The sequence below is a fragment of the Aphis gossypii genome, chromosome X (assembly GCF_020184175.1).
Source record: "Aphis gossypii isolate Hap1 chromosome X, ASM2018417v2, whole genome shotgun sequence".
Lineage (NCBI taxonomy): Eukaryota > Metazoa > Arthropoda > Insecta > Hemiptera > Aphididae > Aphis > Aphis gossypii.
The window spans coordinates 633,866-661,601 of NC_065533.1; the positions used below are offsets into that span (position 1 = coordinate 633,866).

At 36.0% G+C, this 27,736-nt stretch overlaps 2 protein-coding genes across 2 annotated transcripts; both read left to right on the forward strand.

Moving 5' to 3' along the window:
• Window positions 1-5,211: 5,211 nt before the first annotated feature.
• LOC126551703 (uncharacterized) lies at window positions 5,212-9,658 on the forward strand. Its single transcript, XM_050205724.1, has 3 exons — window positions 5,212-5,432; window positions 5,534-6,762; window positions 6,870-9,658. The coding sequence occupies exons 1-3, from the start codon at window positions 5,212-5,214 to the stop codon at window positions 9,656-9,658; spliced, it is 4,239 nt and encodes a 1,412-aa protein (XP_050061681.1).
• Window positions 9,659-9,693: 35 nt separating this feature from the next.
• On the forward strand, window positions 9,694-10,443 carry LOC126551704 (uncharacterized). Its single transcript, XM_050205725.1, has one exon. The coding sequence runs from the start codon at window positions 9,694-9,696 to the stop codon at window positions 10,441-10,443; it is 750 nt and encodes a 249-aa protein (XP_050061682.1).
• Window positions 10,444-27,736: the final 17,293 nt, after the last annotated feature.

Below are 27,736 nucleotides of genomic sequence, written 5' to 3' on the forward strand. Positions count from 1 at the left end.
GATAATAATCTTTTATATGTTTTTATAGGTAACGTGGTGGGTTGATGCAGGCGAGTAACAGGTATGCGAAGGTGAACAATGTAAATACCCTGGACTATGATGAGGCTAAAGATAAACATAGATTATACATTAGAACTGTAAGTATAATTTTACAACAAAAAAATTGTCAACTTAATTTTTTTTTTTTTAAATTTTATATGTAAAAACTAGCACGGATGGGCGATGTCACAGTATATGCTGTATGGTGGGTTTATTATTTAATATGTTCTATTGGGCTGATCCCAAAAAAAAAATACATGGCTCTTGAAGACCATAAAAAGTATTTTGTTTGGAGAAACTGGTATTTCCATACAGGGATACAAGGATAATATGTTTATTAGGTTTTTCAAACATCAACTGATGACAATCAGGACGAAGATGTTGACTTACAATATCTATGACGATAAGAGGGTGGTACTAGACGATAAAATAAATACATTAGATCATCGACATAGTGTAGAGTAAGTTTTTAATTAAATATTGCAGTCTAACCTGAACAACGGTCGCCGGACGTACGAACAGTATTAATGTATTATTAATTATTATAATATAATTGTAATAAAGTGTCATCTGACACAAAACGCGACGTGTCTTATATCGTCGCAGTCGGAAAAGGAGTAGGGTAAGTGCTAATTTTAATAAAATAAATTTTACATAAAATTAAAGTAAATTAGCACATATCGGGTTAAAAGAACCTACATAGATGTCCTGATCATACCGGTTCCTAATTAGTTATTCGTATTAATTTTATTTAATAGAATATAAGTACTTATTCAACCTAAGGTGTTAATTTTTGGCAGAAGTTGCGTAATTTAGTGTGATTCCTACAGTGATAAATTAGATTTAGGCTATTTATAGGTTGGAAAGTACGTATCTCTACCACCGTTCGCCCGATTTACGTTAATCTCGTATCTATCGTAATTTAATTAGGTAGATAATAGCAAGTAAATTAAATCACCGCAATGCCTAGCAAATGCATTAGTGAGTTAAATATTGTCGATATTAACCGGGAATTATCGAAACGTAGTATTGAAACTGGGGGTCCAAGGCTGATTAACTCCAAGCATTAGAGGAGTATATTAGGTCTAAGGAAAACATGGATCCAAGATCAGTACGGTTTGGGGTAACTGACGAGACGCCAGCCTAGGTACTGGAAGAAAAAGGCATCGGAGGCTCAAGATGAGGAGGATGAGGTCAACTCTGAAAAGAGTTTGATAAGTCAGTTCATGGAGCAGATGTTAGATAGGCTGGAGGGGTTGGAAACAACGGTCGACAAGCAGCAAATAACAATCGCTACTCTCAACGAGAGCGTGGAACGCTTGGAGCGGGAAATAGCCGAAGAAAAGCTTAAGTCGACCGAACGGGTGGCGCAAGCAAGTTGCGCATGCCGTGGGGTTTCCCCCAAACACTCCACCAGAATTTTGTCCGGAGAAAATCAAAATTGCCCGGGCAGAAGTCAAAATCTTCCGGTCAAAACTCAAGGTGTGAGTTTTGAGAGCCGTAAGGCGAACATACGGAGCAAATTGGTCGGGGAAAACCCGAGAAATCGGGATGTATCCGGAGTTTCCGGTAACCGATCAGTGTCCGGTAAAAGTGATGGTTAAACGTTACGGAGTAATCTTTCCGGTGGAAAACGTGTTCACTTCGCGGACAGCCTGCTCATTCCTCAAAATTAGTTGAATATGGCCCGTACGTCACTACCAGAGTTTGCTGGCAAGAGGGAGGAAGACCCGGTGAGGTTTTTGCTCCAGGCCGAAGCAATATTTGAAGAAACTGGTATCCACACAGCTCTATGGGTGACCAAGTTGGCCCCTCAGCTGATGGTACAGGCAGGTACATGGTGGGGAACTATGAGGGCGTTGGACTTGCCATGGCAAGAGTTCAAGTTTAAGCTTTTGGAAAAGTTCAACGGGGACGAATTACAGTCGAGCCAATAATCGGAACTGTTAAGTACCGCTCAGACCAAGGCCGAAACACTAGGAGGGTATGTCCTTCACAAGTACCAGTTGTATCGGAGGTTAAATCTTGGTCTGACTGAAGAAGCGGTAGTGAAAACAGTAGTTGGGCTCATGCGTGATGAATTTAGAATTCATGCACGTATTGAACGGCTGAAATCGTTCAGTGAACTAAGTGCGTTTGCCACATTTTAGATGGTAGTAAGGTCGTAGAATCGGATAAGGCGGAAGAGAGCACCAGCGGATCACCAAAATTAAAATGGTTGGATAGAAGAAAAGCTGAACATGCTAGCAAATCCCAGGTGCCTAATCCGAGAGAACGACTATCTTTGGGTGTAGGATGCAGAGTATGTGGTAGTTATGACCACTGGCAAGCTGCATGTCCGAAAAAAAAGTCGGAGTCGGGAAACGCCAAAACGACCGGCGGGATCGACGGGTTCCGGTCGGCCAGGAAGTAACCGACGAAAAAGTCACGAGTCGTCCGAAGAGTGGTAAGCAACGAAGTTCACCTCGGTCAGTGAGTAACGTTTCGGTACAGAAACCACAAATTACAAGAACTGACCCCAAGAAATGGAACTTCGGACCCAAGAAATAACGGATTTTTCCGAATTTCGGGCCCGGATACTGTATCTGGAGGTAAGCTTCAGGCAGCAGTGTTAGACGACCTCATTGGAGATATCTTCCTGGGCCATGATTTCCTCGTGGAGCGACTAGTCACTTGGGATTATAATGGTTGCATAATCCACCTGGGGAAAGAAAGACGTGTTTCCATGAGTTGCAGAAATCCAGTAACTCCGGTCACCGTAGGAGTGGACTTAACGACCGTAGGTTTACCCGAAGGAGAGTACGGTGTGCAGGTCAAAGAAGTTCTATGCCAATATCCGGAGGTTTTCTCCGGAGAGGAAGACAGAACTCCAGTGATAGAACACCAGATCCGTCTCAAGGATCCAAATCAGGTGGCTCTAAACGCTTACGGGTACTCCCGAGAGAAAAAAGAGATGATTGCCGAGATGGTGCAAGTTGCGAGACATGGAAGAACAAGGTTTTGTGGAACCTAGTATATCCCCATGGGCTGCACCGGTAGTGCTTAACCGGCGTACCAACGCCATGCCGTCCGGGATGGGCAAGACCGGTTTCGGTGGCCAGCTTTGTAGCCGCAAGCCCAGAAACCCGCGGTACAGCCGTTAGAGCCGCAGCCAGCCCAACAGCCCACGGTGCAGCCGGCAAACACGCGACCAGCCCAGCAGCCAACGAAGCAGTCACCGACCCAGCAGCCAGTGGCTAGCACCCAGGAGCAGCAACTGGCCGCGGTGGATCGAGGCCATGGAAGTGGTCGAGACCGATACCACGCTGAAACACTAACCTGTGGTGGTACCGTCGCCTCTCGCGGACTTGGAGGGAGTATGTCGCAGTCGTTATTGCAACGACCGTAACTGCTTATCTAAATTCGCGATAGCGCGACCCGTGATCGGTGAAGTCGTGGGGTCGGTCGGCAGTCTAACCTGAACAACGGTCGCCGGACGTACGAACAGTATTAATGTATTATTAATTATTATAATATAATTGTAATAAAGTGTCATCTGTCACAAAACGCGACGTGTCTTATATATTTCCAGCCCGACTCCTACAAGCTTCTTCATTTTATAAGTAAATATTTTTTTTTTTGTCATATATTGAATGTAAATAATTTTTAGGTTTATTATGTATCGTAAAATAAAAGATTAATGTATATTTTTGTAAATGCAACACATTAACTTGAAACTAATGTATAATTTGTAAGTATTTACGTTAATTTATAGATTTTAAGTTAGATTAGTATGATTTCTAATACAATTTTTATGTCACCCTCTTTTATAATGTATAATAATTTGTAAATATTCATGTAAATGTGTTATATTTTTTTTTTTTTTATATTGTAAAATAATTATAAACTTATAGTATGTCAACCATTATAATGTATAATTTGTACGTATAACCTTGTTGTTCGCGCCGAACAAATCGGACCGCTACTCTGGACAACGATAACCGTCCTTATCTCTCCCGTCTCCCCTGTACTCCACTCCGTCCTGCATGTTTAATTGTTAAATTATTATCATATTATTATCTAGTCTTAATGTTATTTATTCTCTTTGTTATACATCTTTTTCTTAAACAATTATTAGTCGGCCTTTGGTCACATATGTTTTATTATCGTTTGTTTTTATATCATTTATTATTATCATTATTGTTGTTACTCTGCGGCCAACGCCCTTTTTTTTATATTACTATTATTGTTTTTTCTTACTTACCGTTTTTGTACGTTTTTCGTTTTTTTGATGTTTTTTAGTCGCATTGAGCGCAATCACGTATTTTTTCCATTTATTATTATTATTATTCGTCCGTGATCTTTCACTCACGGACTGTCTTCACTGTGAAGAATCAAAATAAACACCCTCATACCACGACCCACTTCGTAAGTTTCTTCACCATATCACCACCTCATCCATTCATTCACCATAGCCAGCGTCCTCCGAGTACTGTGCGACGCGACTTCACCACCACGGCAGTACCACCACCGAGAGCGTCACCGCGTAAGACCGCCAGCACCCACTGTGGGTTGTGTGAGAGGCCGCCCCGGTCGTCCAGTTGTACCCGTCACCAGCCAACCAGCCCCCAGCCTGCCAACACCTGCCTTAATTATAAGTAGTTTTTAAGTTGTCCCATTGATAGCTCCCCCCTGTGGTCATTGCACCAGACCGGATCGACCACAGGGCCCCTCGGCCCCATTAACTAAATTGTATCATCCTGCTTCCCTTGTGCTCTATTATATATATATGTGTCTCGTCCCGTTCCTCCGTGTTGTCACCGAACGCAATATTGCCTACCTGTACTATATAAGGCGCGAACATATTTGGTTGCCTACCCGCCCCGTGGCCGGCGTTTAGCGTCAGACTTGGCCGGCCTTGGCTCCTCTCGTTCTCGAGCAGTCTCGAGTGGTCCTTCGAGAGCCCCAGTGTTGGGCGCATACATTTTTTGGTCCTTCGAGCCGGATAGTAACAACAAACCTTGACCAAAATTAATACATGTTCAATACTTCTTGTCTCGCTAATTATGATAGATTAAATTCAATCTACACCACGATACTGTAGCTATCTTAAAGTACTATTTACTAGTGCCATAGTAACAGTTTTGTTTCCGTTCGTCGCGCTACAATACTACTTCGATTTTTTCTGTCATTATGGCTCCCGAATCTTCTATTACGTATGTTGATGCAAAAGCACGGGTCGTCCGTGCTATTGCCAAAATCAGTTCGTTTGTCGTTGCAGCGGGTGATTTTAAGGCCGATAAACATAATCCTGGCAAACGAGCTAAAATCTGTACCATGCTATTGGAGCTGAACGAACTTCGTCAGACCACAGAAGATGATATCCAAGTTATGGAAAATGCTGTTGGTAAAAGGTTAGAAAAGTTGAAGTTTTAGATAACTCAACTAGCCTTAAACTCTCGGCTGATTTTGACAATCTCTATTACGAGTTGGCTGCATTCGCGGATGTGTATAGTTTATCGTTGTCACCCATTATCGAAACGTCCACTTTTCGATCAGTGCAAAATCAGTCAGGTGGTTTTGGAAACCTGTCAAATTATCAACTTCCAAAACGCAAATTTCCGACGTTTTCTGGACTTATAACGGAATGGCAGGGTTTTGAAGATTTATTCACATCAATTCTATCTCATGCTCCAGATCTTCCTGACGTTGAGCGTTTCGAATATTTAAAAACCTCACTAGAAGGTGAACCTCTATCACTTATAGCCCATCTTCCTCTTACATCGGCAAATTATCCAAAAGCTTGGGAAGTTCTACGTTCGCGGTACGGAAATAAGCATGACTTAGCACGTATTCACTTGGACGCTCTGCTATCCCAACACACCGTCAAGTCAAATGATGCCTTGTCCATTAAAACTTTAATTACATCTATTCAGGAGCACACTGCTGCTCTGGATAATTTGGATTTTGTTACTCGGCAATGGAGTCCGATATTGGTTCACATTTTTGAAAATCATCTGGACTATGACCTCCGAGCTCGTTGGGAGATAACTGTGGGAGACCGACATCAGCCATCTACAAATGATTTTCTTGAATTTCTGAAAAGTCATGTACGGTCAGCGGAAGCACGTGCTGGGCAGTACTCGTCGACTATAACTTCGCTCACGTCTCAACAGAGATCTTCTCAAAAAATATTTAGTTCAAAACCTCGTCACGCGATTTTACCGAAGGTTCTAGCGGCCACTACGAACTCATTCAACGCGGTCACTTGTCCATTGTGCACCAAACCTCATATGGTTCGAAAATGCCCATCTTTTATTTCAAAATCACCAAGTGAGCGATTCCAGCTCGCTAAAATGCATCGGTTGTGCATAAACTGTCTTGGATCTGGACACTCCACCGCCTCCTGTAGTTCGAAGTACAAATGCACAACCTGTGATCGATCTCACCACAGCTTGTTGCATTTTAATTCCAAAGACAGCGCGTCCACCTCCACAGCAGTTCTCACGGCAAGTAAAACTGAGGCTGGTCCTAGTGCCGTATCGATGGTGGTTAGAGGACAGCCTCAGAAAATTGTATTGCTTTCTACTGTCTTACTTGATGTAGTTGCTGCTGACGGTACCCGTCACTCTATTAGAGCCTTGTTCGATAGTGGTGCTCAAGCGAGTTTTATCACGGAGCAAACTGCATGTGTGTTAATGCTGAAGCGACATCCTTCAACAGTTGCAATCACTACGTTCGCCAGTAATACGTCGTCCCCGGTCCGTGGTCACACCACCATTACGGTACTGCCCCGTGGTCAGCAATCTCCATCGTTTTTGTGGACGCGTTCATCGTCCCACAAATTACAGGACCTACGCCTCAGTCTCCTATTATGCCGGGACAATGGAGCCATATTACCAGCCTACCTCTCGCTGATCCATTGTACCATCGCCCTCAGTCAATCGATCTGTTGTTGGGTGCCGATATCTTGCCAATGCTGTTTCTAAACGGCAAAGCATCAGGTCAACCTGGTGAGCCTATCGCCCTCGAAACCGTGTTTGGTTGGATTCTGATGGGACCTGTCGAAAACCGTTGTCAATCAACTGTCACTGCAATGTTTCTATCCATTTCTGAAAGTCTCGATTCGTCCATAAAGCGGTTTTGGGAACTTGAAGAGTTGCCTACTGTTCGCCATCTCAGTCCGGATGAACGTGCTGCAGAGGAACATTATAAAGTAACAACCACTCGATTGAAGTCTGGAAGATTCATGGTCTCTCTTCCATTTCGAACGGCATCGCCTCTATTAGGTGATTCAAAATTTGCTGCCATTCGTCGTTTTCAGGCGCTCGAAAACCGACTAAATCAAGACCCGCCACTTCAACGTCAGTACGCCGACTTCATGCAGGACTACCTGGACGCCGGTCACATGGAACTGATTCCACCCGAACAAGTCGGCAACGTTTTTCATTATTATATCCCGCATCATTGTGTACTTCGACCTGAAAGTAGCACCACAAAACTTCGTGTCGTTTTCAATACCTCCGCTCGCACAAGTGCCGGATATTCCTTGAACGAAAGCCTGTATACGGGTCCAAAACTTCAGCCTGACATTCAAGTTGTGCTTCTGCGTGCACGACTTTGGAAATATGTCTTCATGACAGACATTAAACAGATGTACCGACAGATAATGGTACGGCCTGCTGATCGAGATTACCTGCGAATCCTTTGGAGATTTTCCAAAGATACCCCCGTGCAGGAATATCGTCTCTGTACGGTTACTTACGGCACATCAGCCGCGCCTTTCCAAGCTCTTCGGACACTCCAGGAATTGGCCACCGTTGATGGAAAATTATTCCCAAGTGCTGCGTCAATTCTCCTGAACGACACTTTCGTAGATGACATTCTCACTGGAGCTAACACAGAAAAGAATGTCCTTGAATACCAATCTCAACTCATCAACTTGTGTTCATTGGCAAAATTTGAGCTGAGAAAATGGGCGAACAATAACAGTACTATTCTGCAAGCTGTTCCAACAGAATGTCAAGCAATGTCTCCAGCCATTCTCTACAACGACACTGATGATTTTGGTTTAAAAATACTTGGACTAAAATGGGATCCAAGAGCTGACGTGTTTTCTTTTAACACCAAACCATCATCAACCATCCCAAAAAAACGCTCAGTACTCTCCGACATTGCCAGAGTTTTCGATCCATTGGGATTGTTGTCTCCCATAACCTTCTGGACCAAACACGTTATGCAACAGCTTTGGACAACTGGGATCACATGGGACGACAACATACCCACCGATATTGCTGCACTATGGACGCGATATCAATCGGAACTGAAGTCGATTGTATCGATTTCCATTCCTCGTCGAATAACCTACGAAAATACAATCAATGTGCAGCTTCACGCTTTTTCGGACAGCTCAGAAAAGGGATACTCCGCGGCCGTATACCTTCGAACAGAAACAGCGGTCTCGACTCATTGTCACCTTGTTACCGGTAAATCCAAGGTAGCGCCTCTAAAACGGTCTACTATCCCCCGTCTTGAGCTGTGTGGAGCTGTTTTAGCCGCCAAACTCCTACGGTTCGTTGTTGATACCTACTCGAAACGTCTTCAAATTGATACATTACATGCCTGGACGGATTCAACCACTGCGTTAGCATGGATACAATCGTTTCCCCATCGTTGGGCTACATTTGTTGCAAATCGAACCAGTCAGATTCATGAACTAACCTCCCCAGACATTTGGCATCATGTACCCACACAGGACAATCCGGTTGACTGTGCCTCCCGTGGACTGTTTCCGTTGGAACTGGTTGCTCATCCACTGTGGTGGACAGGTCCTGCGTTCCTGTTAGCACCATCTGAAACTTGGCCATCTGCTGCACCTCGTTTAAATAAAACCAATGATCACGTCTCCACTGAAGCTCGAAAGTGTACGGTCCTACTCACTATGAATACTTGTTCTGTTACTGAAGTTCTTCATCGTTTTTCGTCGTTCAACAAAATTATTAATATTGTGGCATATTGTCTCCGTCTCTCTACTTCACGCCCCTCTGAATTTACCCACATTGTTGATGCGAGTGAACGAGCGCGAGCTTTGTTGGACTTAGTGTATTTCGTCCAACAAACATCATACTCCGATGACATTTCACTTTTAACTAAAGGATTGCGTTGCTCTCCTGCCATTCGAAAATTGGACCCGTTCCTTGATGTGGATGGATTTCTGAGAGTGGGTGGGCGTCTCAACAATGCTGATCTTCCATACGCTCACAAACATCCACTTTTATTGCCATGCCATCATCGATTGACTTTGTTGCTCATTGACTATCATCACCAACGTCTAAAACATCCAGGATCTGCATCTCTTCAAGCAACTTTACAACATGAATTTTGGATACCATCTGTACGGAAGATAATTCAATCTCGGATACGCCTATGCATCGCCTGTTACCGCACCAGGCCACGGTCAGTGCAACCGAAAATGGCCTATCTTCCGAGATACCGTGTCCAGCAAGTAAAACCATTCTCTATAACCGGTGTGGATTATGCTGGCCCTATTACGCTGAAAGAAGCACGTGGGCGTCGGGTAAGCCCTAAAACAGCATATATTTGCTGTTCGTTTGCACCACCACCAAAGCACTCCATTTAGAGCTCAGTTCGGATTTGTCCACAGAATGTTTCCTCATGGCTTTTACTCGGTTTTCGGCAAGACGAGGACCAATCAAGGAAATGCACAGTGACTGCGGGACCAACTTCATTGGTGCATCACGATTGTTGACACCCCTTCAGGAACTTACGCATTCAAAGCCCTTTCAAGACAGCGTCCACATTCATCTGGCTAAAAATCAAATAACATGGCATTTCAATCCTCCAGCTTCTCCTCATTTCGGGGGGTTGTGGGAAGCCGGAGTTAAGTTCACGAAGTCATTAATCCTTCGCTCCATCGGCTTACATAAACTGACTAGCGAAGAATTTATATCACTTCTTGCTCAAATTCTCACGTCAAAAAACTCACGTCCCCTATGTGCACTTAGCAATGATCCAGATGACTTTGAAGCCTTGACGCCTAGTCATTTTTTGACTCTTGAGCCGTCAACCTCACTTCCATATCCAAATCTTGTCAACGAATCGATGTCAAAGTATCAAAGATGGCGTCTCATAACCGATTTACACCGGCATTTTTGGACCAGATGGAAGAACGAATATCTCAGCAGCCTTCAACTTCGAAAAAAGTGGTCAGAACCAGGTCAAGAACTCCATATTGGTGACCTTGTCCTCGTGAAGGAAGCGACCCATCCGCTTCGTTGGCGGACTGGAAGAATCCGAGAACTTCATCCGGGTTCTGACGGTATCTCAAGAGTAGCTACGCTAGACACTACATCCGGCCGGTTGAAACGCCCCGCAGTGAAGCTCTGTCCACTACCGACTTCTTGAAGGGATTCCTTCAAGGTGGGCGGTGATGTTCGCGCCGAACAAATCGGACCGCTACTCTGGACAACGATAACCGTCCTTATCTCTCCCGTCTCCCCTGTACTCCACTCCGTCCTGCATGTTTAATTGTTAAATTATTATCATATTATTATCTAGTCTTAATGTTATTTATTCTCTTTGTTATACATCTTTTTCTTAAACAATTATTAGTCGGCCTTTGGTCACATATGTTTTATTATCGTTTGTTTTTATATCATTTATTATTATCATTATTGTTGTTACTCTGCGGCCAACGCCCTTTTTTTATATTACTATTATTGTTTTTTCTTACTTACCGTTTTTGTACGTTTTTCGTTTTTTTGATGTTTTTTAGTCGCATTGAGCGCAATCACGTATTTTTTCCATTTATTATTATTATTATTCGTCCGTGATCTTTCACTCACGGACTGTCTTCACTGTGAAGAATCAAAATAAACACCCTCATACCACGACCCACTTCGTAAGTTTCTTCACCATATCACCACCTCATCCATTCATTCACCATAGCCAGCGTCCTCCGAGTACTGTGCGACGCGACTTCACCACCACGGCAGTACCACCACCGAGAGCGTCACCGCGTAAGACCGCCAGCACCCACTGTGGGTTGTGTGAGAGGCCGCCCCGGTCGTCCAGTTGTACCCGTCACCAGCCAACCAGCCCCCAGCCTGCCAACACCTGCCTTAATTATAAGTAGTTTTTAAGTTGTCCCATTGATAGCTCCCCCCTGTGGTCATTGCACCAGACCGGATCGACCACAGGGCCCCTCGGCCCCATTAACTAAATTGTATCATCCTGCTTCCCTTGTGCTCTATTATATATATATGTGTCTCGTCCCGTTCCTCCGTGTTGTCACCGAACGCAATATTGCCTACCTGTACTATATAAGGCGCGAACATATTTGGTTGCCTACCCGCCCCGTGGCCGGCGTTTAGCGTCAGACTTGGCCGGCCTTGGCTCCTCTCGTTCTCGAGCAGTCTCGAGTGGTCCTTCGAGAGCCCCAGTGTGAATGTACACTGTTTAGAATTTAAATCCTTATGAAAAATATAACAAGGTTAAGTTTCTTCACCACATATTTGATCCAGTTAGACTACTCAAGTCTTCAATGTTTATGACTGCGATGTGTGGTATATACACTATAAGTAGTGATTTTTTCTTTTCGCTTTTGATGTAAATACAGTCAAACATTAACAAATTCAATAATATACCAAGTTCTTCATATTCTATGTAACCATAATCTATGAATAACTGATGAAAATTATGTAGTAGCCACTTATTAGTTTTTTGACTCTTGTTATCTTGCATAGATTGTGAACTTTTTAAAATCCAATGCTGAGTTGCCCATGTCTACAATAAATGTCCTTAATAAAATATATACTGCTTACTCCGAAAACGCATTGAAAGTCTATGATGGCTGTAGAAATTATGGTTTGTCTTTAATATATGTTTCAATAGTATTGTGTTGACTTAACTGGAATAATTTTTTTATTCCATCAGTATTTTCCCTGATATTTTCTAATGAAGCTTCAATATTACTCATACCTTGTACTATATATCTACACACGTTAATTGTAAGTTTTATAACGTACATTAAACCAGCACCCCCACATACGATTTTCATTATTTTTTTTTACCAATATTTAGTATGCAATTAGTATGAATTTGTATGACCATTTTTCAAATTTGTACGACCTCCAGTCTAAGTACAAACAGCGTTCCAATGATTTTGGCATTTCCCCAGCATCCCCCCCCAAAGAGAACTGTTGGTAATAAATAATTGCGATTCTGGATACGATATGTTTTTGAAACAAAAAATGAAAACTTCACATGGGTTCGACACTTACTGTTTAAGGTAAGATAAATAAATATTATTTTAATACATTTCTATCTATTTAGATATATTATTATCATTTATTAGTAATCAGAAGTCAATGCATTTGCAAATTAATCCTGCAAATTTGTAATTAATGACATAAAATTCCATTTTAAGGTACCCTGGTTAAATATTTGATGTTTTATACTGCAAATGTTTGATTATTTAGATGTTATTTGCCTATCTGGCATATTTATGCGATTTCTATTTTATTGAGCATATTTAGTGTATTTTTTGCCAACATTTTATAAAAAATACACAATAACTAATTTTTTTGCACCGTTTAAAATATATGAAAATTGTCATAATGTAAAACTAATAAAAACAAAACGCTAATTGTCAATATTTCGTGCATGCATTAAATAATTAGGTAATACAAAGATGTTATATGGATATTTCTTGTTTCCAAAAATTACTTATGATTTCTTCTTTTTTTAATCTGCATTCTTTTAGTGCGTAATTTAAAATTTTCTGTGCACATAAATGCAAATTTTTAAATTTTTTAAGTTATATTTCAATGCATATTTCACCAGTTACTAAAGCATAAGTGCATCCTTTTTTAGAGATTTTTTAGGGCATAAACTTATGTGCTCTGATTATTATAAACGTATGATTTTATAATAGCGGACATTTGATATTATACCGTAAGTAGTATACATTTGTATGTTCTGCGCACATTTGACTGTGGAGATTGTAAAATTTTTAGATGGATTTTCCCCCTCAAACTTTTTTTTCTCCGCTGTACCAGTAAAAAAACACTGATTTTCAAAAACCATAATGTATGTTCTGCGCACTTTTGACTGCGGAGATTTTTAAAATTTAAGGTATAGTTTCCCCCTTATACCAACTATTTATTTCCCTTGTAAGTTAACCTAATCCATGAATTGAACACTCAAGATGGAATCCGAAATGTGTTTTTGTATTATTATCAGAACGAAATCAGTTTGTTGAAAATGTAATAAAAAAATATGGTAAGATTATCGATATTTGTGATTGTGATTGTGGATCTAGGTTATATGATACATTGGATACTGTTGTTTAGTACATTAAATAAATAATTTTGTTTAACTTTTTATATTTCAATAAAAAAAAAAAAAATCTGAATTTAATTAACTTAAATGTGTTAATAACTTATTTAATACCTCGTGAACGTATAGCCTAGTGGGATAACGCGTCTAATTTAAATTTAATATGTTAATGATTTTTAAAAAATGTTTCAGGTTCTATCGAATTAGGTAGGTAAGTATAATAACTCTTTACTGTTTATCCAACTAGACACTAGGTATACGTTCCCCCTTTTTTTTTCTTTTTTAACCTTACATTTGTTTAGTATATAACATGTATGGATAAAGAAAACTTGTTAGTTTGAGCAAAGCTGTCTAGTGATCATATTCCTATTTCTAGAAAAAAATACTGTTTACTGTTTTTTTTTATTTTATCAATATGAATGCATCAATCGTTGTATCAAAATCTATGTTCGATATTCGTCCTTTTAGTAAGAAAAGTGTAACCGTTGGACTTCTAGTTAATAAGCAAATTTCAATTATAATATTATTAGAATGTAAATTAACTAAAAAAGTTGTAACGTTAGATCTTGATCAGTGGTGTAAATTAATGTGTGAAAACAATTTTAATACAATTATCGAAATTTTGCATACTCGTTGTAAACGTGTTAAGATACCTGATAATTTTTTCTACTCTGTTAATGTAAACCAATCAACTATAGTTTTATATTCTAATGATAATTACATAACATTATATCATATTGATCTTCATCGTTTGAAACAATTACAACATTGTATTGACATGTATATTGTCGAAAAACAGAAAAAATTGGAATCATACCAAAAAACGTTTGATACAGCTTATGCGTTAATAAAGTCTGACGTAAATGGGTTACCATCATCTTGTCAACGAAACGAATTTACAAATCAATATATTCAAAATTATGATTTCAGCTACAGTAATATACAAAGTGAAGATTGTTCATTTATGTACGAGTTATTACAATTTCATTTTAATTCATTGTCGAACATGATATTACAAGATTTAGTGATGTAGGTAATATAAAAAAAGTTTCTAAATTTATTTTAATTTATCATTCTTGCTGAAAAAACTGTTATTTTATTAATACCACTTATATACTAACTTTCAATATTTTTTTTTTTTTTTTTATCTAAATAATAAAAATAAAAATAAATATAAAATTTTTTTTTTATTAAATAAAATTAATCCAACACCATATCCTATACAATCCTATCCTATATCTAATCCTATACATTTTATAAGTTTATTTTTTTTGGTCTGTGGTTGAGAAGCTTCTTGTCGGGATGTCGCATCATTTTATCTAAAACAGATTGAATGAGCGTAACCATTTCTTAGGCTGTAGTTAAATCATCCGGATGCTGCCCTGTTAGAGATATTTTGAGTGAGCATTCAGCATACTTCCATTTAAAAAAGTTAGGTTAGGTTAAATTAAATTTTATTATAAATATTTCACTTTAGTTATATATATATATATATATTATTATTATTACCTATCTTACAGAGCAACATTAGCAATTTTAGCACATTTATAATGTGCTATAGTCCAGTAATCTATAGCTGTAGATTACGTAACGATTCGGGGGGGTTAGGGTGGGGCATGGTGGGTCGGCTGGGAGGGTGGAGGGGTGAAGCGGGGGGTATCCAGTAGCGGCCTTTTCCTACTACTTATATATATATATATATATATATTATTATTATTATTATTACCTACCTATCTTGCAGAGCAACATTAGCAATTTTAGCACATTTATAATGTGCTATAGTCCAGTAATCTACAGCCGTATTGTCTACAGGTGTCTTAACCGTTAATGAACAATCATCCTTTTTTATATTTAAGGTGTTCTCTGCATCGGTTGGTATAGTTGGATCTGTTATCAAATCCAATATTTTGTCTGTATAACAGATAGCAGTGCTCTATAAAATAATAATTAAATTATATTTTTTTACTTTTTCGTAATAAGTCATATATTTATATAACTCACCTTTTTCGTCTTTTTCGATACCGGTTTCTTCTCCGGTTTCACAGCTAACCTTTTCGATGTACCTTTTTTTTGAGATGTTGTTGCAATATTATACTATAATTAAAACAGACGATAAGCTAATGACGGTTTACAAAATCAGTTTTTCATAAAATATTTAATTTTTTTTTTAAAAAAAATGTCTTTTAATTAAAACAATTATATATATTGTAATAATAATAAAAAAAAAATGTTTTTTACTTACTTCGGACACTACAACCGACTCCTCGTCATCGCTTCTAAAAGAGTTGCAGGACATTTTTTTTTTATTTAAAAAATTAAATTAATTTTATTAAAAAAGTTAAGATTGTAAAATCTGTTGAAGTATACTGAATAGACTGTATCGATGAGTCTCTTATATATGTAACCACTTCTACTCCTCCTCCTCATAAGTCTAAAATAATCAGTTCAGCTAAAACACTAACTAGAATAAAATTTGAAAGGTTTTGTAACATTTGACCAAGGTACATCCTTTCATAATCGAAAAAATAGAATCTAATTAATATCTACATTACAAGTGTAATATCTAATACAATTTGTTGCCGGAGACGGATATTTTAATTCTACCGATCCATATACCGTATTAATGATACAAGTAAGTCACCAAGTATTATTGATCCATCTATTATTATTATTTTTCTTTCCTATAGAAATCTAACTAATCTTGATTTTTTCTAATCAATGAATCATTATTGCAAATTATGATTTTATATTTTTCATCTCTAAGTTTAATATTTATTTATAAAAATGAAAAAGAATGTATTATTTTTATCATAGGTAGTTACTACTTTACTAGCAGTTGATATAAATTATTTATTATAAAGTATATAAATTATTAAATTAAAATAAAATATTTCTATTATTATTATTATCTTAAAGATCTAACAAGTGAAGATCAAGATTTAGTTATTGAAGAAGTTGTTGATGATGCTTTTGAACAAACTAAAGTTGTCACGACGCACAATATAATATAATAAATTTATAATATAAATAATAATAGGAAAAACAAAACCAAAGCAAGCCAAAGAAAGAAAGCAACACAAATGTATATAACGACAGAAACGAACTACTATAATAATAATAATAATAATAATAATAATAATAGTACGCGCACTGTGCGTCCGAAAAACTAGTATATATATATAATGTATACCTCGGAGGTACGGATAGACAGAATAGAAAACAAAGTATATATATATATATATATATATATGATAGTAGATATAGATAATAGTTAAGACTAATAAAGGAACAACTCAAATATACAATCAGTCCCGGAAACGCATAAAAGCACGGACTTTAAATAGAACGGCGGCGGACGGGGATCGATCGTAACAACGGTTAACGATAGACGAAAACGCCGCCGAAGCTCTCGGTGGTCGTCACCAACTCCGCGGGAGCTTCGGGGCTCATCGCCGACTCAGAAACTGGTTCGATTAATCGCTCGGGTGTCCCGATTGATTATCGAACGAGTGGTGATACCTAGGCAAGGGGGTCTAGCGGGTGAGATCGCGGTATTCGTGCGACACGACCGTGTCAAAGTTTTATTAAGAACACCATCTAAATATAAATGTAAAAATAAAATGATGTACACAGCATCTCCACAAAAATATATTGCTAAGTCAACTCCTACCAAGTTATTTAAGAAAATTAAGTTATTGCAGCAAAAAGTCAGGAGACAAAACAAAGTTATTAATAACTTAAAAGACTTATAAAAAAATTTAACAAATAAAGGTATGCTAAATTCAGAATATGAAGATATTTTGTTAGATAAGTTTGATGGAATGTCGAAAGAACTATTTAAGAACCAGCTTAAAAGCTTAGAATGTAAGGTGTTGCGTCCCGACTAGGTCGATTCATGCATCAACGTACAAAATGAATACGTCGTGTTGTTCAAGTATAAGTTAATTGTTTATTAAAATAGTTCTTGCACGAATACAAATATTATAAGCTTAATGTAAAATATATAAAATAAGATGGTGAGTGGTGTTACGACCTGCCTCAGAAACTGATATCAAAATGACTTGAGTGGTGTTACGACCGGCCTCTGAGTGTCATAGATATCCCTATTCGTTGGTTATACAGTAACCGTCTGTCGAGCTCTTGTCTCGATCCCTCTTATATATGATTTCTTACAAGAGTGGCGGTGACTTCGTCATACGAGGGGTCCCGGAACGACTGCTTGTGTATTCTTACCCATGATTCTTATCGAATCGTTAAGACACCGAGTTTCGACTTTTGCAAAGAGACGTGTGAATTTACTTTAATTGTCAAATTATTATATTAATATAATATTCTACTCTCTCGTGTCCTGTACTCGTGTGCCTGTGTTATTAATTTTACAAGTTAGGAAATTTGACATTGTATGAACTTATGCATATAAAATAATCGATACGGACAATATAGGTCCGTAACACCTCCCTACCAAAAAAAAGATTTATGTTTAAATCTTTAAACAGAAATCTAAAATAAAATTTACATGTAAGATTTCTTAATACTTAGTGTTAGTGTTTTACAAAATTTTAAAATTTTACATAAATATTATTATTTTTTTTTTTTTTTTTGTTAATCTCTTAAGTTCTAATTAAATATAGTACGTTCTTAGACATTATTTGCTGAAAATTAAAGTTATTAATATCTTAATTTAAACAATATTTTATATGACATATATTTGTCTTAAAACTAAAATACATTTTTGTCTTATAATTAAATACATAAACATTTTTTTTTTTTTATACATAATTTATACAATATATGTGACGCTCCCTAATCTATTGGTCAAATATTTCTAACTTTTTTTTTTCATTTACACAACTTATAAAGTTATATCGGTCCCATATCCTTTATAATATAGTTAAACAGACATTTTGTGATTGTTACATCTGCTATGGGGTCATGACCATGGGTTATATTATGGTTGGTTTTACAAATTAGATCATGGGTCTCCATTAAATTTAACACTTCTCCATTCTCTTTTCTTGGTAACCTATTTCGCTTGAGTACAATAATTTACTAGTTAGTCCACTTATATCTAGAAGTTTTAAGTTGAAATAATTGTCATTATTATCGCTATATGATGTAATGTTTAGCATTCTTCTGTTTAGTCCCAATTTTTGTAATATTTCCTTGTCTGTTGTCCCATTCCAAAAAACTATGACTGGTGTTCTGTTATCAGTGTGCAAATATTGGTTTATATATGTAGTAGACAGAGTTTTCCCCCCTTTAAGCTTTAAACTAGCTTCTAGTTGCCCCAATAATGGTAGTAACAACTCTGGCTTATTTCTAAATATTCTACCAACACTTTGCATTACCTTTTTAACTTCCCTATCCTGAAGCATTTTGAGTTTGTCGTGGTTAAGACTATAGGTTTTCCTTCTAATTTTACTGGTTTATATTTTTCTAAACTGTTTGACATTGACCCCGATACAAGTAGTAAATCCTTCCTATTTATCATAGTGAATTCAAAATCCACTATGACAAATTTAATCTTGTCACTGTAACATAATATAATAATTAATATATATATATAAATATAATATTAATCCCTTCCTTCCTCTCTTTTTTTTTTTTTTCATTTTATTTTATTTTATTCTATTTTATTTTATTTTATTCCGCTCCAGACGCTTGTATTAGTTCGTCTATTAGTATTGCTATTTGGTTACACGTTGGCTCACGTATCTCGCGCACTAGTATTATTAAATTAAGTGTCATCGTAATAATTTCGATTATTCTATTCATTTCAATCATTGTATAGGGTATTTGTAGTTGTTCGTTCGCAATGTACATATGGTTTGTTAAACACGTAGGCTCATTATGAGTATTATTTTTGTCTAGCACGTGTCGGAATACGTGATTGTCATGTCTAAGTGAATGGCGTAGCATTATTAAGTATAGTATACGTCTGGGTATCCTTTCTTGAATTGGCTGAATTGGCATTATTACTAATTTATTAATTTGGCAACTACTTAATTATTTGAAAAATAAAATTATCTTGACTCTCAATGTTTCTTTATCTGTAACATGAGAAGATTTAATGTAATATTATTATATTCGCGTAACTCCATTCATTTCTCTTGATAATATTAGATGTCGTCTAGTTCTATTTATTGATCGTATTTGATTTACTTTGTGTCTATATTTTATTATAAGTATACCGGCTACTGTTATTAGAATAAGATAGAATAAATATGAGTGAAGGTCTGTAGTATCTTTATTGTTTTGTTTGTCTTTCTCTTCTTGTATAAGTTGTTCGATTTCTTCTATAGATTTCGAGTATTGTCCTAAGTCAGTTAATTTTATTACGGAGTTGGTGTGTGTGTTGCTATTATTGATTTTTCTTTTCAAAGTCGTGGGAATTGTTAAGTTTGTTGTGATGCCTACATCGGAGATTAAATCTTTGTAGTGTGTGGAATTTAAATGTCTACTTGGGGTTAACACCATTTGTGGCGTATAGCCCCTGCAGTCTTCGTTTAATGCTAGCACACCATTTCCAGTTAGTTGTATATTTATGGCCTGGTCCCTATTTTTGCAAGAGACAGCTACATTGTCAGTGGTTTTTATTGTATAAATCCACGCATTTTGATATTTTAATCGGTGATAAATACTACGGGTGATGTCAAGATAGTGTATGGGACAAGATGTTGGAATACTTGACGGTTTTACGAACAATTCAACTTCACACGGTAATTCACTTGCTCCTAGTCTTAGGGGTTGTGTCTCGGGACATAAAGTACCCATGTTTATTAATCGACATAACATCAGGTGGTTCATACACAATGTAAGATAATATTCGTGTATTTTCGAGATTGCTATGTATGAGTATTCAGGAATAATATGAATATAGTGATCATTTTTCGATGTGGTATTACGTGATACAACGTTAATTCCACTGAATTTACTAAGGGTATTATTATTTCAAAGATTAAGGTTTCGTTTTTATAAATAATATTAAATTTCGATATTTTACATAATTCGTATAGCGATACTTGGTTTAAATTAAACGGTAAGCTTTATTCTTTAGGAACTATTAGTGAAATGTCTTTTAATTGTTGTCTTAATTCATTTACGGCTATTACACTAGAATGCATTATGCCACCTTGTGCAGCAATTATTATTTCACATATTGTGTCGGTTTCAAAACTTAATTGTTGGAATAATAGATTTAATGTATTTATTTGTTCATTATATTAGTTCTAGCTTCTACTATATCTAAATTTATTACTGTTTGATTTACTGTATCTGCCAACCGATTATATAGTATACTTAATCTATTTATTTGAGCCTCCATCTGGCCTGCCTCTTTAAATGTATTTGCTGTCGCCTTTAGTACACTAGTTTGTTTTTCTATTATTTTTAATAAATTTTGTTGACTAGATTGTAATTTTTCAATTTGGCTATCGTATAGTTCCGCGTCAGTGTTATCTAATGTTCCAAATAATGTTTTTTGTACTCGTCCTATTAAGTTTACTAGGCCCCTCTTTTCCCGGTTAATTGTATCTGTTTCATCTATTGATTGCAACATAAAAAAATCTTTTCCTAGAAACTTCCTGTTCGAGACTGTTAGATGTTAGTTTGAAGTTGTCACAAGTAGCTTTAAACATACCTTCGTATACTATTGTTAAGTCGTTACATACATTTAAAGTCTTTTCGTAAAAGTTCATTGTGTCTTTAGTACGTCGATTGAAATTATCTAATTTCACATAAATCAGTAATTTCCAGTCAGAGTTAGTTAAACGTAGTGGCCCTTGGTTTTCAAAGTACATCCCGTTCTCTTGGATAAGCCTTGAAATACGATATGGTTTTGTTTGAGCCAACGCCATCTGGAGCGTGGAGCATGTTATTATAATCCTAAAAATTTATTTTAATTACGCATATATATATTTTTTTTAAATTAACCTACTTTTATTTATTTACTGTTGTTTTATATAATTTATTTTATTTCATTAAACTTCTTAATATTATTTTTATGCACCGTTACGTGCCTCCTCCCTCTTAATATTACAATATTTTCCCTATCTAATACGTCTGTTACCTCATAGGGACCTATCCATAATTGATTTAATTTATTTTTCTGCGTTTTGTCTCTCAACAATATTTGATCTTTTACGTGTATTTCTATAGGATTTTCATTACTATCATAATTTTGTTTAGATTTTATTTTCCTTTTTATTAAATTTTCCCTAGCTATTTAATGCGACTCTTGCATTTTTTGCTTTAAATCAAAATAATAATTGTCATAATTATATCTAGGTTCTGGTTCGTGGGATAATTTTACTGGTATTTCTAAACGTCTTCCGAATAATAATGAATATAGCTGATAACCTGTTGATGTGTGTTCAGTAGAGTTGTACACGAAAAATGCGTAAGGTAAATATTCGTCCCAGTTGTTGAGTTTTTTATCGACATAGTGCCTCAGATACTCTGTAAGCGTCCTATGCAATCTTTCTAAACTACCGTTTGTTTGTGGGTGGAATGGGCTAGTGTTTATTTTATTTATTTGTAATAAATTACACACTTCGGTGAATATTTTACTTAGAAAATCGGTTCCCTGAGCGGTTAATATTATTTGTGGTATGCCGTGTGTACATACGAAGTTCGTTACGAATGCTTCGGCTATTGTATTAGCTTGGTGATTGGGCAATGCTATCCCCATTGAATATTTAGTTAGGTCATCTTGTAATGTTAATATTTATGTGTTCCCTGATAACGTAGTGACTAGTGGGCCTACGATATCTAGAAATATTTTTTCAAACGGTTCGGAACTTGTTGATGTAATTTGCATAGGTTGTTTTACCCTTTTATTTGTAACCTTCCCCTTTTGACATGATTCACAATTTTTTATGTATTCTACAACGTCTTCTTTTAATCCTTTCCAGTTAAATTGGTTTTTTATTTTCTTTATCGTTCTGTGTATACCTACGTGCCCACCGATTTTAGAGTCGTGACATTGTTTGAATATCATTAACTTTTCATCGTCGCTAAATTCGAACTTAGAACAAATTATAATTTCTATATCGGTACTTCGGAATACATGACGAATCATGGCACGTACCTGCGCCCATTCTAGTTTGTCGTTAAATCCTAATTTATTCATCGCTAATTTATGTAACGATTGATCCTCACAGAACATTCTTAGATTTAATAATGCCAAATAAATATTTTCGTATGTGGTTTTTTGTTTATTTTTATTTTTTGTTACCATAAACATTATATACCTGTCTTTATTTTTTATATAGTTAATTTCACCTACAGCTTTACACGGTGCTAATATTTGATTATTACAAAATTTTTGTTTCAATTCATAATTTATTCCAGACATGAAGTTGTAATGTTTTGCTATTTCCGATACTATATGATATTCCTCAGGTGCTTCTAGTAAAGTACCGTGCACTTCCTTTATGTTTTTATTAGTAATAAGTTGTGTTTCAAATTTATTTAAAAATGTTGGGTAGCTTTCATTTTTGATTTCAGTTATCGTATACATTCTACTTAATGCATCTACATTTGAATTTTGTACGCCTGGTTTGTATTTAATTTCATAATCATATTCTTCTAGAAATATTCGCCAACGGGCGAGTTTTGATAGCGGGTCTTTTAGATTAAATAACCAGGAAAGTGCGCGATGATCGCTCAAAATAATAAATTTCCTACCATATAAATACGGCCTTAAGATTTTTACTGCGAATATTATGGCTAAACATTCGAGTTCGGTTGTACTGTAATTATTTTCACTTTTATTTAATGTTCTTGATGCGTATGCAATAGGTAAATTTTGTGGTACTTCCCCTTATGATAGTATTACGCCTAGTGCTTTTCCACTTGCGTCGGTGGTAACTATAAATGGTTTTGTAAAGTCTGGATATTGTAATATAGGTTCAGAGCAAAGCGAACTTTTTAGACAATCAAATGCCTTTTGACAGTTGTCATCCCAGTTAAAGGTAACCCCTTTTTTCAATAAGTTTGTTATTGGCTTTGCAATTAAGCTATATGACTTTATAAATTTCCTATAGTAACCAGAGAGTCCAAGGAATGATTTAATTTGTTTTACGGTGGCGGGTATCGGAAATTCTAATACTGATTTAATTTTATTTGGGTCGGGTTTAATGCCGTGTTCACTAATTATGTGTCCTAGGTATAAACATTCTTGTTTTAAAAATTCACATTTATCCGGTTGTATTTTTAAGTTATGTTTTTGTAATCGTTCAAACACATCACGTAACTTATTATTATGATCACTTAGGTTTTTTCCGTATATTTTTATATCGTCTAAATAGACTAAACATTTTATGCCAACTATTCCGGTCATTACATTGTTCATTAGACGTTGAAATGTAGAAGGAGAGGTTTTTAACCCCATGTCCATTTTTTTTAAATGCCAATGCCCTTTGTTGGTTGAAAAAGCGGTAAGTTCCTTACTGTCATTATCTAATTTAATTTGATAAAATCCTGATGCAAGATCTAGTATGCTAAATAGTTTGCATTGTCCTAGTTGATCTAATATTTCTGTTATGTTAGGCAACGGGTGGTATTCATTAATTGTCACGTTATTTAAAGCTCGGAAATCTACTACTATTCTAAATTTTTCCTCTAGACTCGCGTCAAGTTTCTTTTTCACTAATAACAATGGAGCATTCCATGGTGCAAAGGATGGCTCTATAATATCGTCCTTTTCCATTTGTTTTATTTGTGTATCTATCTCCTCCATTTGCGAATGGGGTAGGCGGTATGGCCTCCTATATATAGGCGGTTGATTTTTTTGTAAATTTATTTTATGCGTCATAGTATTTGTGTGTGTTAATATATCCCCCTTTAAATGGAATATATCTTGAAATTGTTCACAAATTTCTATTATGGATTGCCTTTGTTCGTTATCCATATGCCCACTTCTAATTAATTGTTTAATTTTATCTACACGCTTATTACTATTGTCATTAGTTATTACCGGTTGGATGTTATAATCGAACTCGCGGTCATATTGAATTTTGTTTAGATCGTACCCCCATATATTTTGAGGTTCCTCTGTTATATTTAACATACTTATTACTACTTCACCGTTTTGTACGGTATTTACAATATTTCCACAAAATACACCCTCCTTAATTTCTTGCCTATGAATAAAAATGTCCTTATTTTCTACATCTTTCGCAGCTATAGGTATTGATACTATAGTTTCTGTCCTAGGTTTTAATACTATATTCCTATTGTCTATATTTATATTAATCGCTAATGTTTTATTTGCTAAATCTATTATAGAATTATTTTCTGTTAAGAAACTATTACCTATTATACCATGCTTCCTTATGGGAAAATGCTTATCTACTAAATTAAATTCTGTACTTATTTCCTGTCCTTGTATTATTAAAGGTATTGTTATTTTGCCTAACGTTTGTATTGTATTATCACTTATCCCTTTTAAATAAATTTTTCGTGTGTTGTCTATTGTTAATCCGCTACGTAAAACATCAGTTTTTATAACGTTCACTTCACTGCCTGTGTCTACAAGAAATTCCAACTCGTTTATACAAGCAGGTGAAATGCATTTAACATGGTTGTTATTATTTATTGTTGTGAGTATGATTGGGAAGCAATCTCTGTCGGATTCACGGATACGTAATTTATCGCACGCGCTCCGCGAGTCACGTGTGACACCCGTCCGTTTCCCGAGTTAATAATATTTCCACGTTCGTCGCGCTGTTTTTTATAACATACATCGGCCATATGTCCCCGTTTATTACAATATGAACACGTTTCGTTTGCATATGTTATGAAGCCATTTCCGTCGTTCGTTTGATTAAATCGATTGGGTGGTCTTGCATTCATGCGGCATTGCGATGCGAAATGACCTTCGCGGTTACACGTAAAACAGCGCCTAACAATTAAATTGTTGTACCTAGTATTTTGGTTGCCATTAGTATTCCCATTGTTAACGTTATTAATATTATTGTATCTATTATAATTCGGCGGATTATTATTCCGTTCGTGGTTAAAGTTTTGATTATACGGTCTATTATTATACTGGTCACTATTTCTAAACATATTTTGTGTTTCATTATAAGAAAAATTCTTATTAAAAGGTCTATTAGGCGGTTCATTATTTTTAAAAATGTCTTGTACATCGTTATAAGTTCGAATATTTTTATCGGCCATTAGAGCTATTTGCATAGCATGTTCAAGAGTAGTCGGATTTTTTGCTTTTACTTCAAATTTTATTTCTCCTGTTAACCCATTAATGTAGCTAATCAGAGCCTGTTCTCCAATGTTTTCGCGTAATGTCATTGTCTGAGACGATGTTTTTCCTACGGCTACTGCATTACAAAGTTTTTAAAATATTTCCTCTATTCTATTATTATAAGAATGTATGGACTCGTAAGGTTTTAATTTTATAATATTTAATTCTATCTGTAAATTCGCGGCACCGTATGGTGACTCGAACGCTTCTAAAATTATTTGTGTAAGGTCCTCCCAGGCATTAATTTCTTTATACCTAGTCGCGTTGTAAGCCTTACCAGTTAATTTAGTTGCTGCAATCATTTTTAATAAAAGTGGTAATTGATCGGGTTCTACTGCATCAATTATGGTTTCGTATGCGGAAATAAACGGATAAGTGGTCTCTGCTAGACCTGAGTATTGGGGAATTATTTTTAAAGCTTCGGTTACCTTAAGTGTAGTTATTTTTGGAGTTGCCATTTTTTTTAATTTTTACCGCCCTTTTTACTGGTATATATTCTGAATGAACAATATTTTTATTGCTTCTTAATCCAATCGTACGCGTATTATTTGTAATAGGACTTTTTTCAAACTCCTCTAAATTAATTAATCTAATACTTTTATTTAAATCTGCTGGGTTACTTATTTCTATATCTTCCTTAATTAATCTACTTATTTCTGCTTCAGTAATTAATTCACTACTACTATCATTTAAATCTACAATACTACTATCTTTTTCTATTATACCTATTATCTTATCTAATGTTTCTCGAGCTATTTCTTCAAACTCGTCAATAATTTCGGCGTCCTTTTCTGCAGAACCCGTACTCATTAATTAATATTTTTCTCAATAAATCTCAAATAATTCTCATATATAATCTCAAATAAAATTCACAAATAATCTCATAATCTCTCAATAATTAATTCTCATAAATCTCAATACAAATCTCAAATAACCTTACTGGCATATATTCCCAAAATAAAAATAATAAAATTTTCCCTACTACGATGGACCAATAGACCAAAAGAGACGATTACATATATAATTATGCTTACAAAACTGCTGTTTTCATTCTGCTTGCTTGATCTTCTCGCCGTGCCTGAACTGCAACAATGATTGTAGATCGATTTCCACAGAGTTGTTGGAATGACGTCTCAATCCAACGGTGATCCACTTGGTGAAATTGCCTCTGGTTGAAGAAGTTGACAGGAAAATATTAGCAATATTTCTGATCTGTCTCGTTCTCGGAAATCAACCCTGTCCACAGCGCCAATTTTTCTGTTGCGTCCCGACTAGGTCGATTCATGCATCAACGTACAAAATGAATACGTCGTGTTGTTCAAGTATAAGTTAATTGTTTATTAAAATAGTTCTTGCACGAATACAAATATTATAAGCTTAATGTAAAATATATAAAATAAGATGGTGAGTGGTGTTACGACCTGCCTCAGAAACTGATATCAAAATGACTTGAGTGGTGTTACGACCGGCCTCTGAGTGTCATAGATATTGTAGTGAGCCGGTCCTGGTATTGATGGCTCAACACGATTTTACGACGAAGTCCACTTTGTCGTCTATCTTCTTCGTGAAGCGTAAGAAATTTGTAGTAAATAAACAACTCGGTTTTTATAAGTTTGAAAATCAAGTTATTTATTAACTGAGACAGAGTAAAATAATAATATTAACGACTGGCCCGATGTGTTGTTAAGTATAGAACAACGCCACCGGTCCATGCGTACTTGAGGCTTAACTATGTCTAAATCTTAATACTACCACAACCTTTTTATATAAAACTAATCATGGACGTAGTCCCCGAATGTGTGTGTCATGGTAAACCGGAACACAAGTTTCGTGTTTACTACGACACGATTATTAATGCGTATTAGCTTTCTAAATATTCATATAACTAGCTCTATAAATAATATAAGTAATATACGTATCTTATTCTACGAATTCATATACAAGAATATAATACTAGATCTATAAATTGGATATATGAAATTATTGCAAATAGTATCAGCTCAAAGGTAATAAAAAATAAAGTAATAAAATAGTAATATGGTCGGATTACTACAATATCCCTATTCGTTGGTTATACAGTAACCGTCTGTCGAG

Coding starts and splice junctions, on each gene's coding strand:
- LOC126551703 (XM_050205724.1), top strand. CDS start 5,212: ATGGCTCCCGAATCTTCTATTACGTATGTTGATGCAAAAGCACGGGTC. Junction 5,433..5,533: donor GAAAATGCTGTTGGTAAAAG/GTTAGAAAAGTT, acceptor GGATGTGTATAG/TTTATCGTTGTCACCCATTA. Junction 6,763..6,869: donor TGCAATCACTACGTTCGCCA/GTAATACGTCGT, acceptor CACAAATTACAG/GACCTACGCCTCAGTCTCCT.
- LOC126551704 (XM_050205725.1), top strand. CDS start 9,694: ATGGCTTTTACTCGGTTTTCGGCAAGACGAGGACCAATCAAGGAAATG.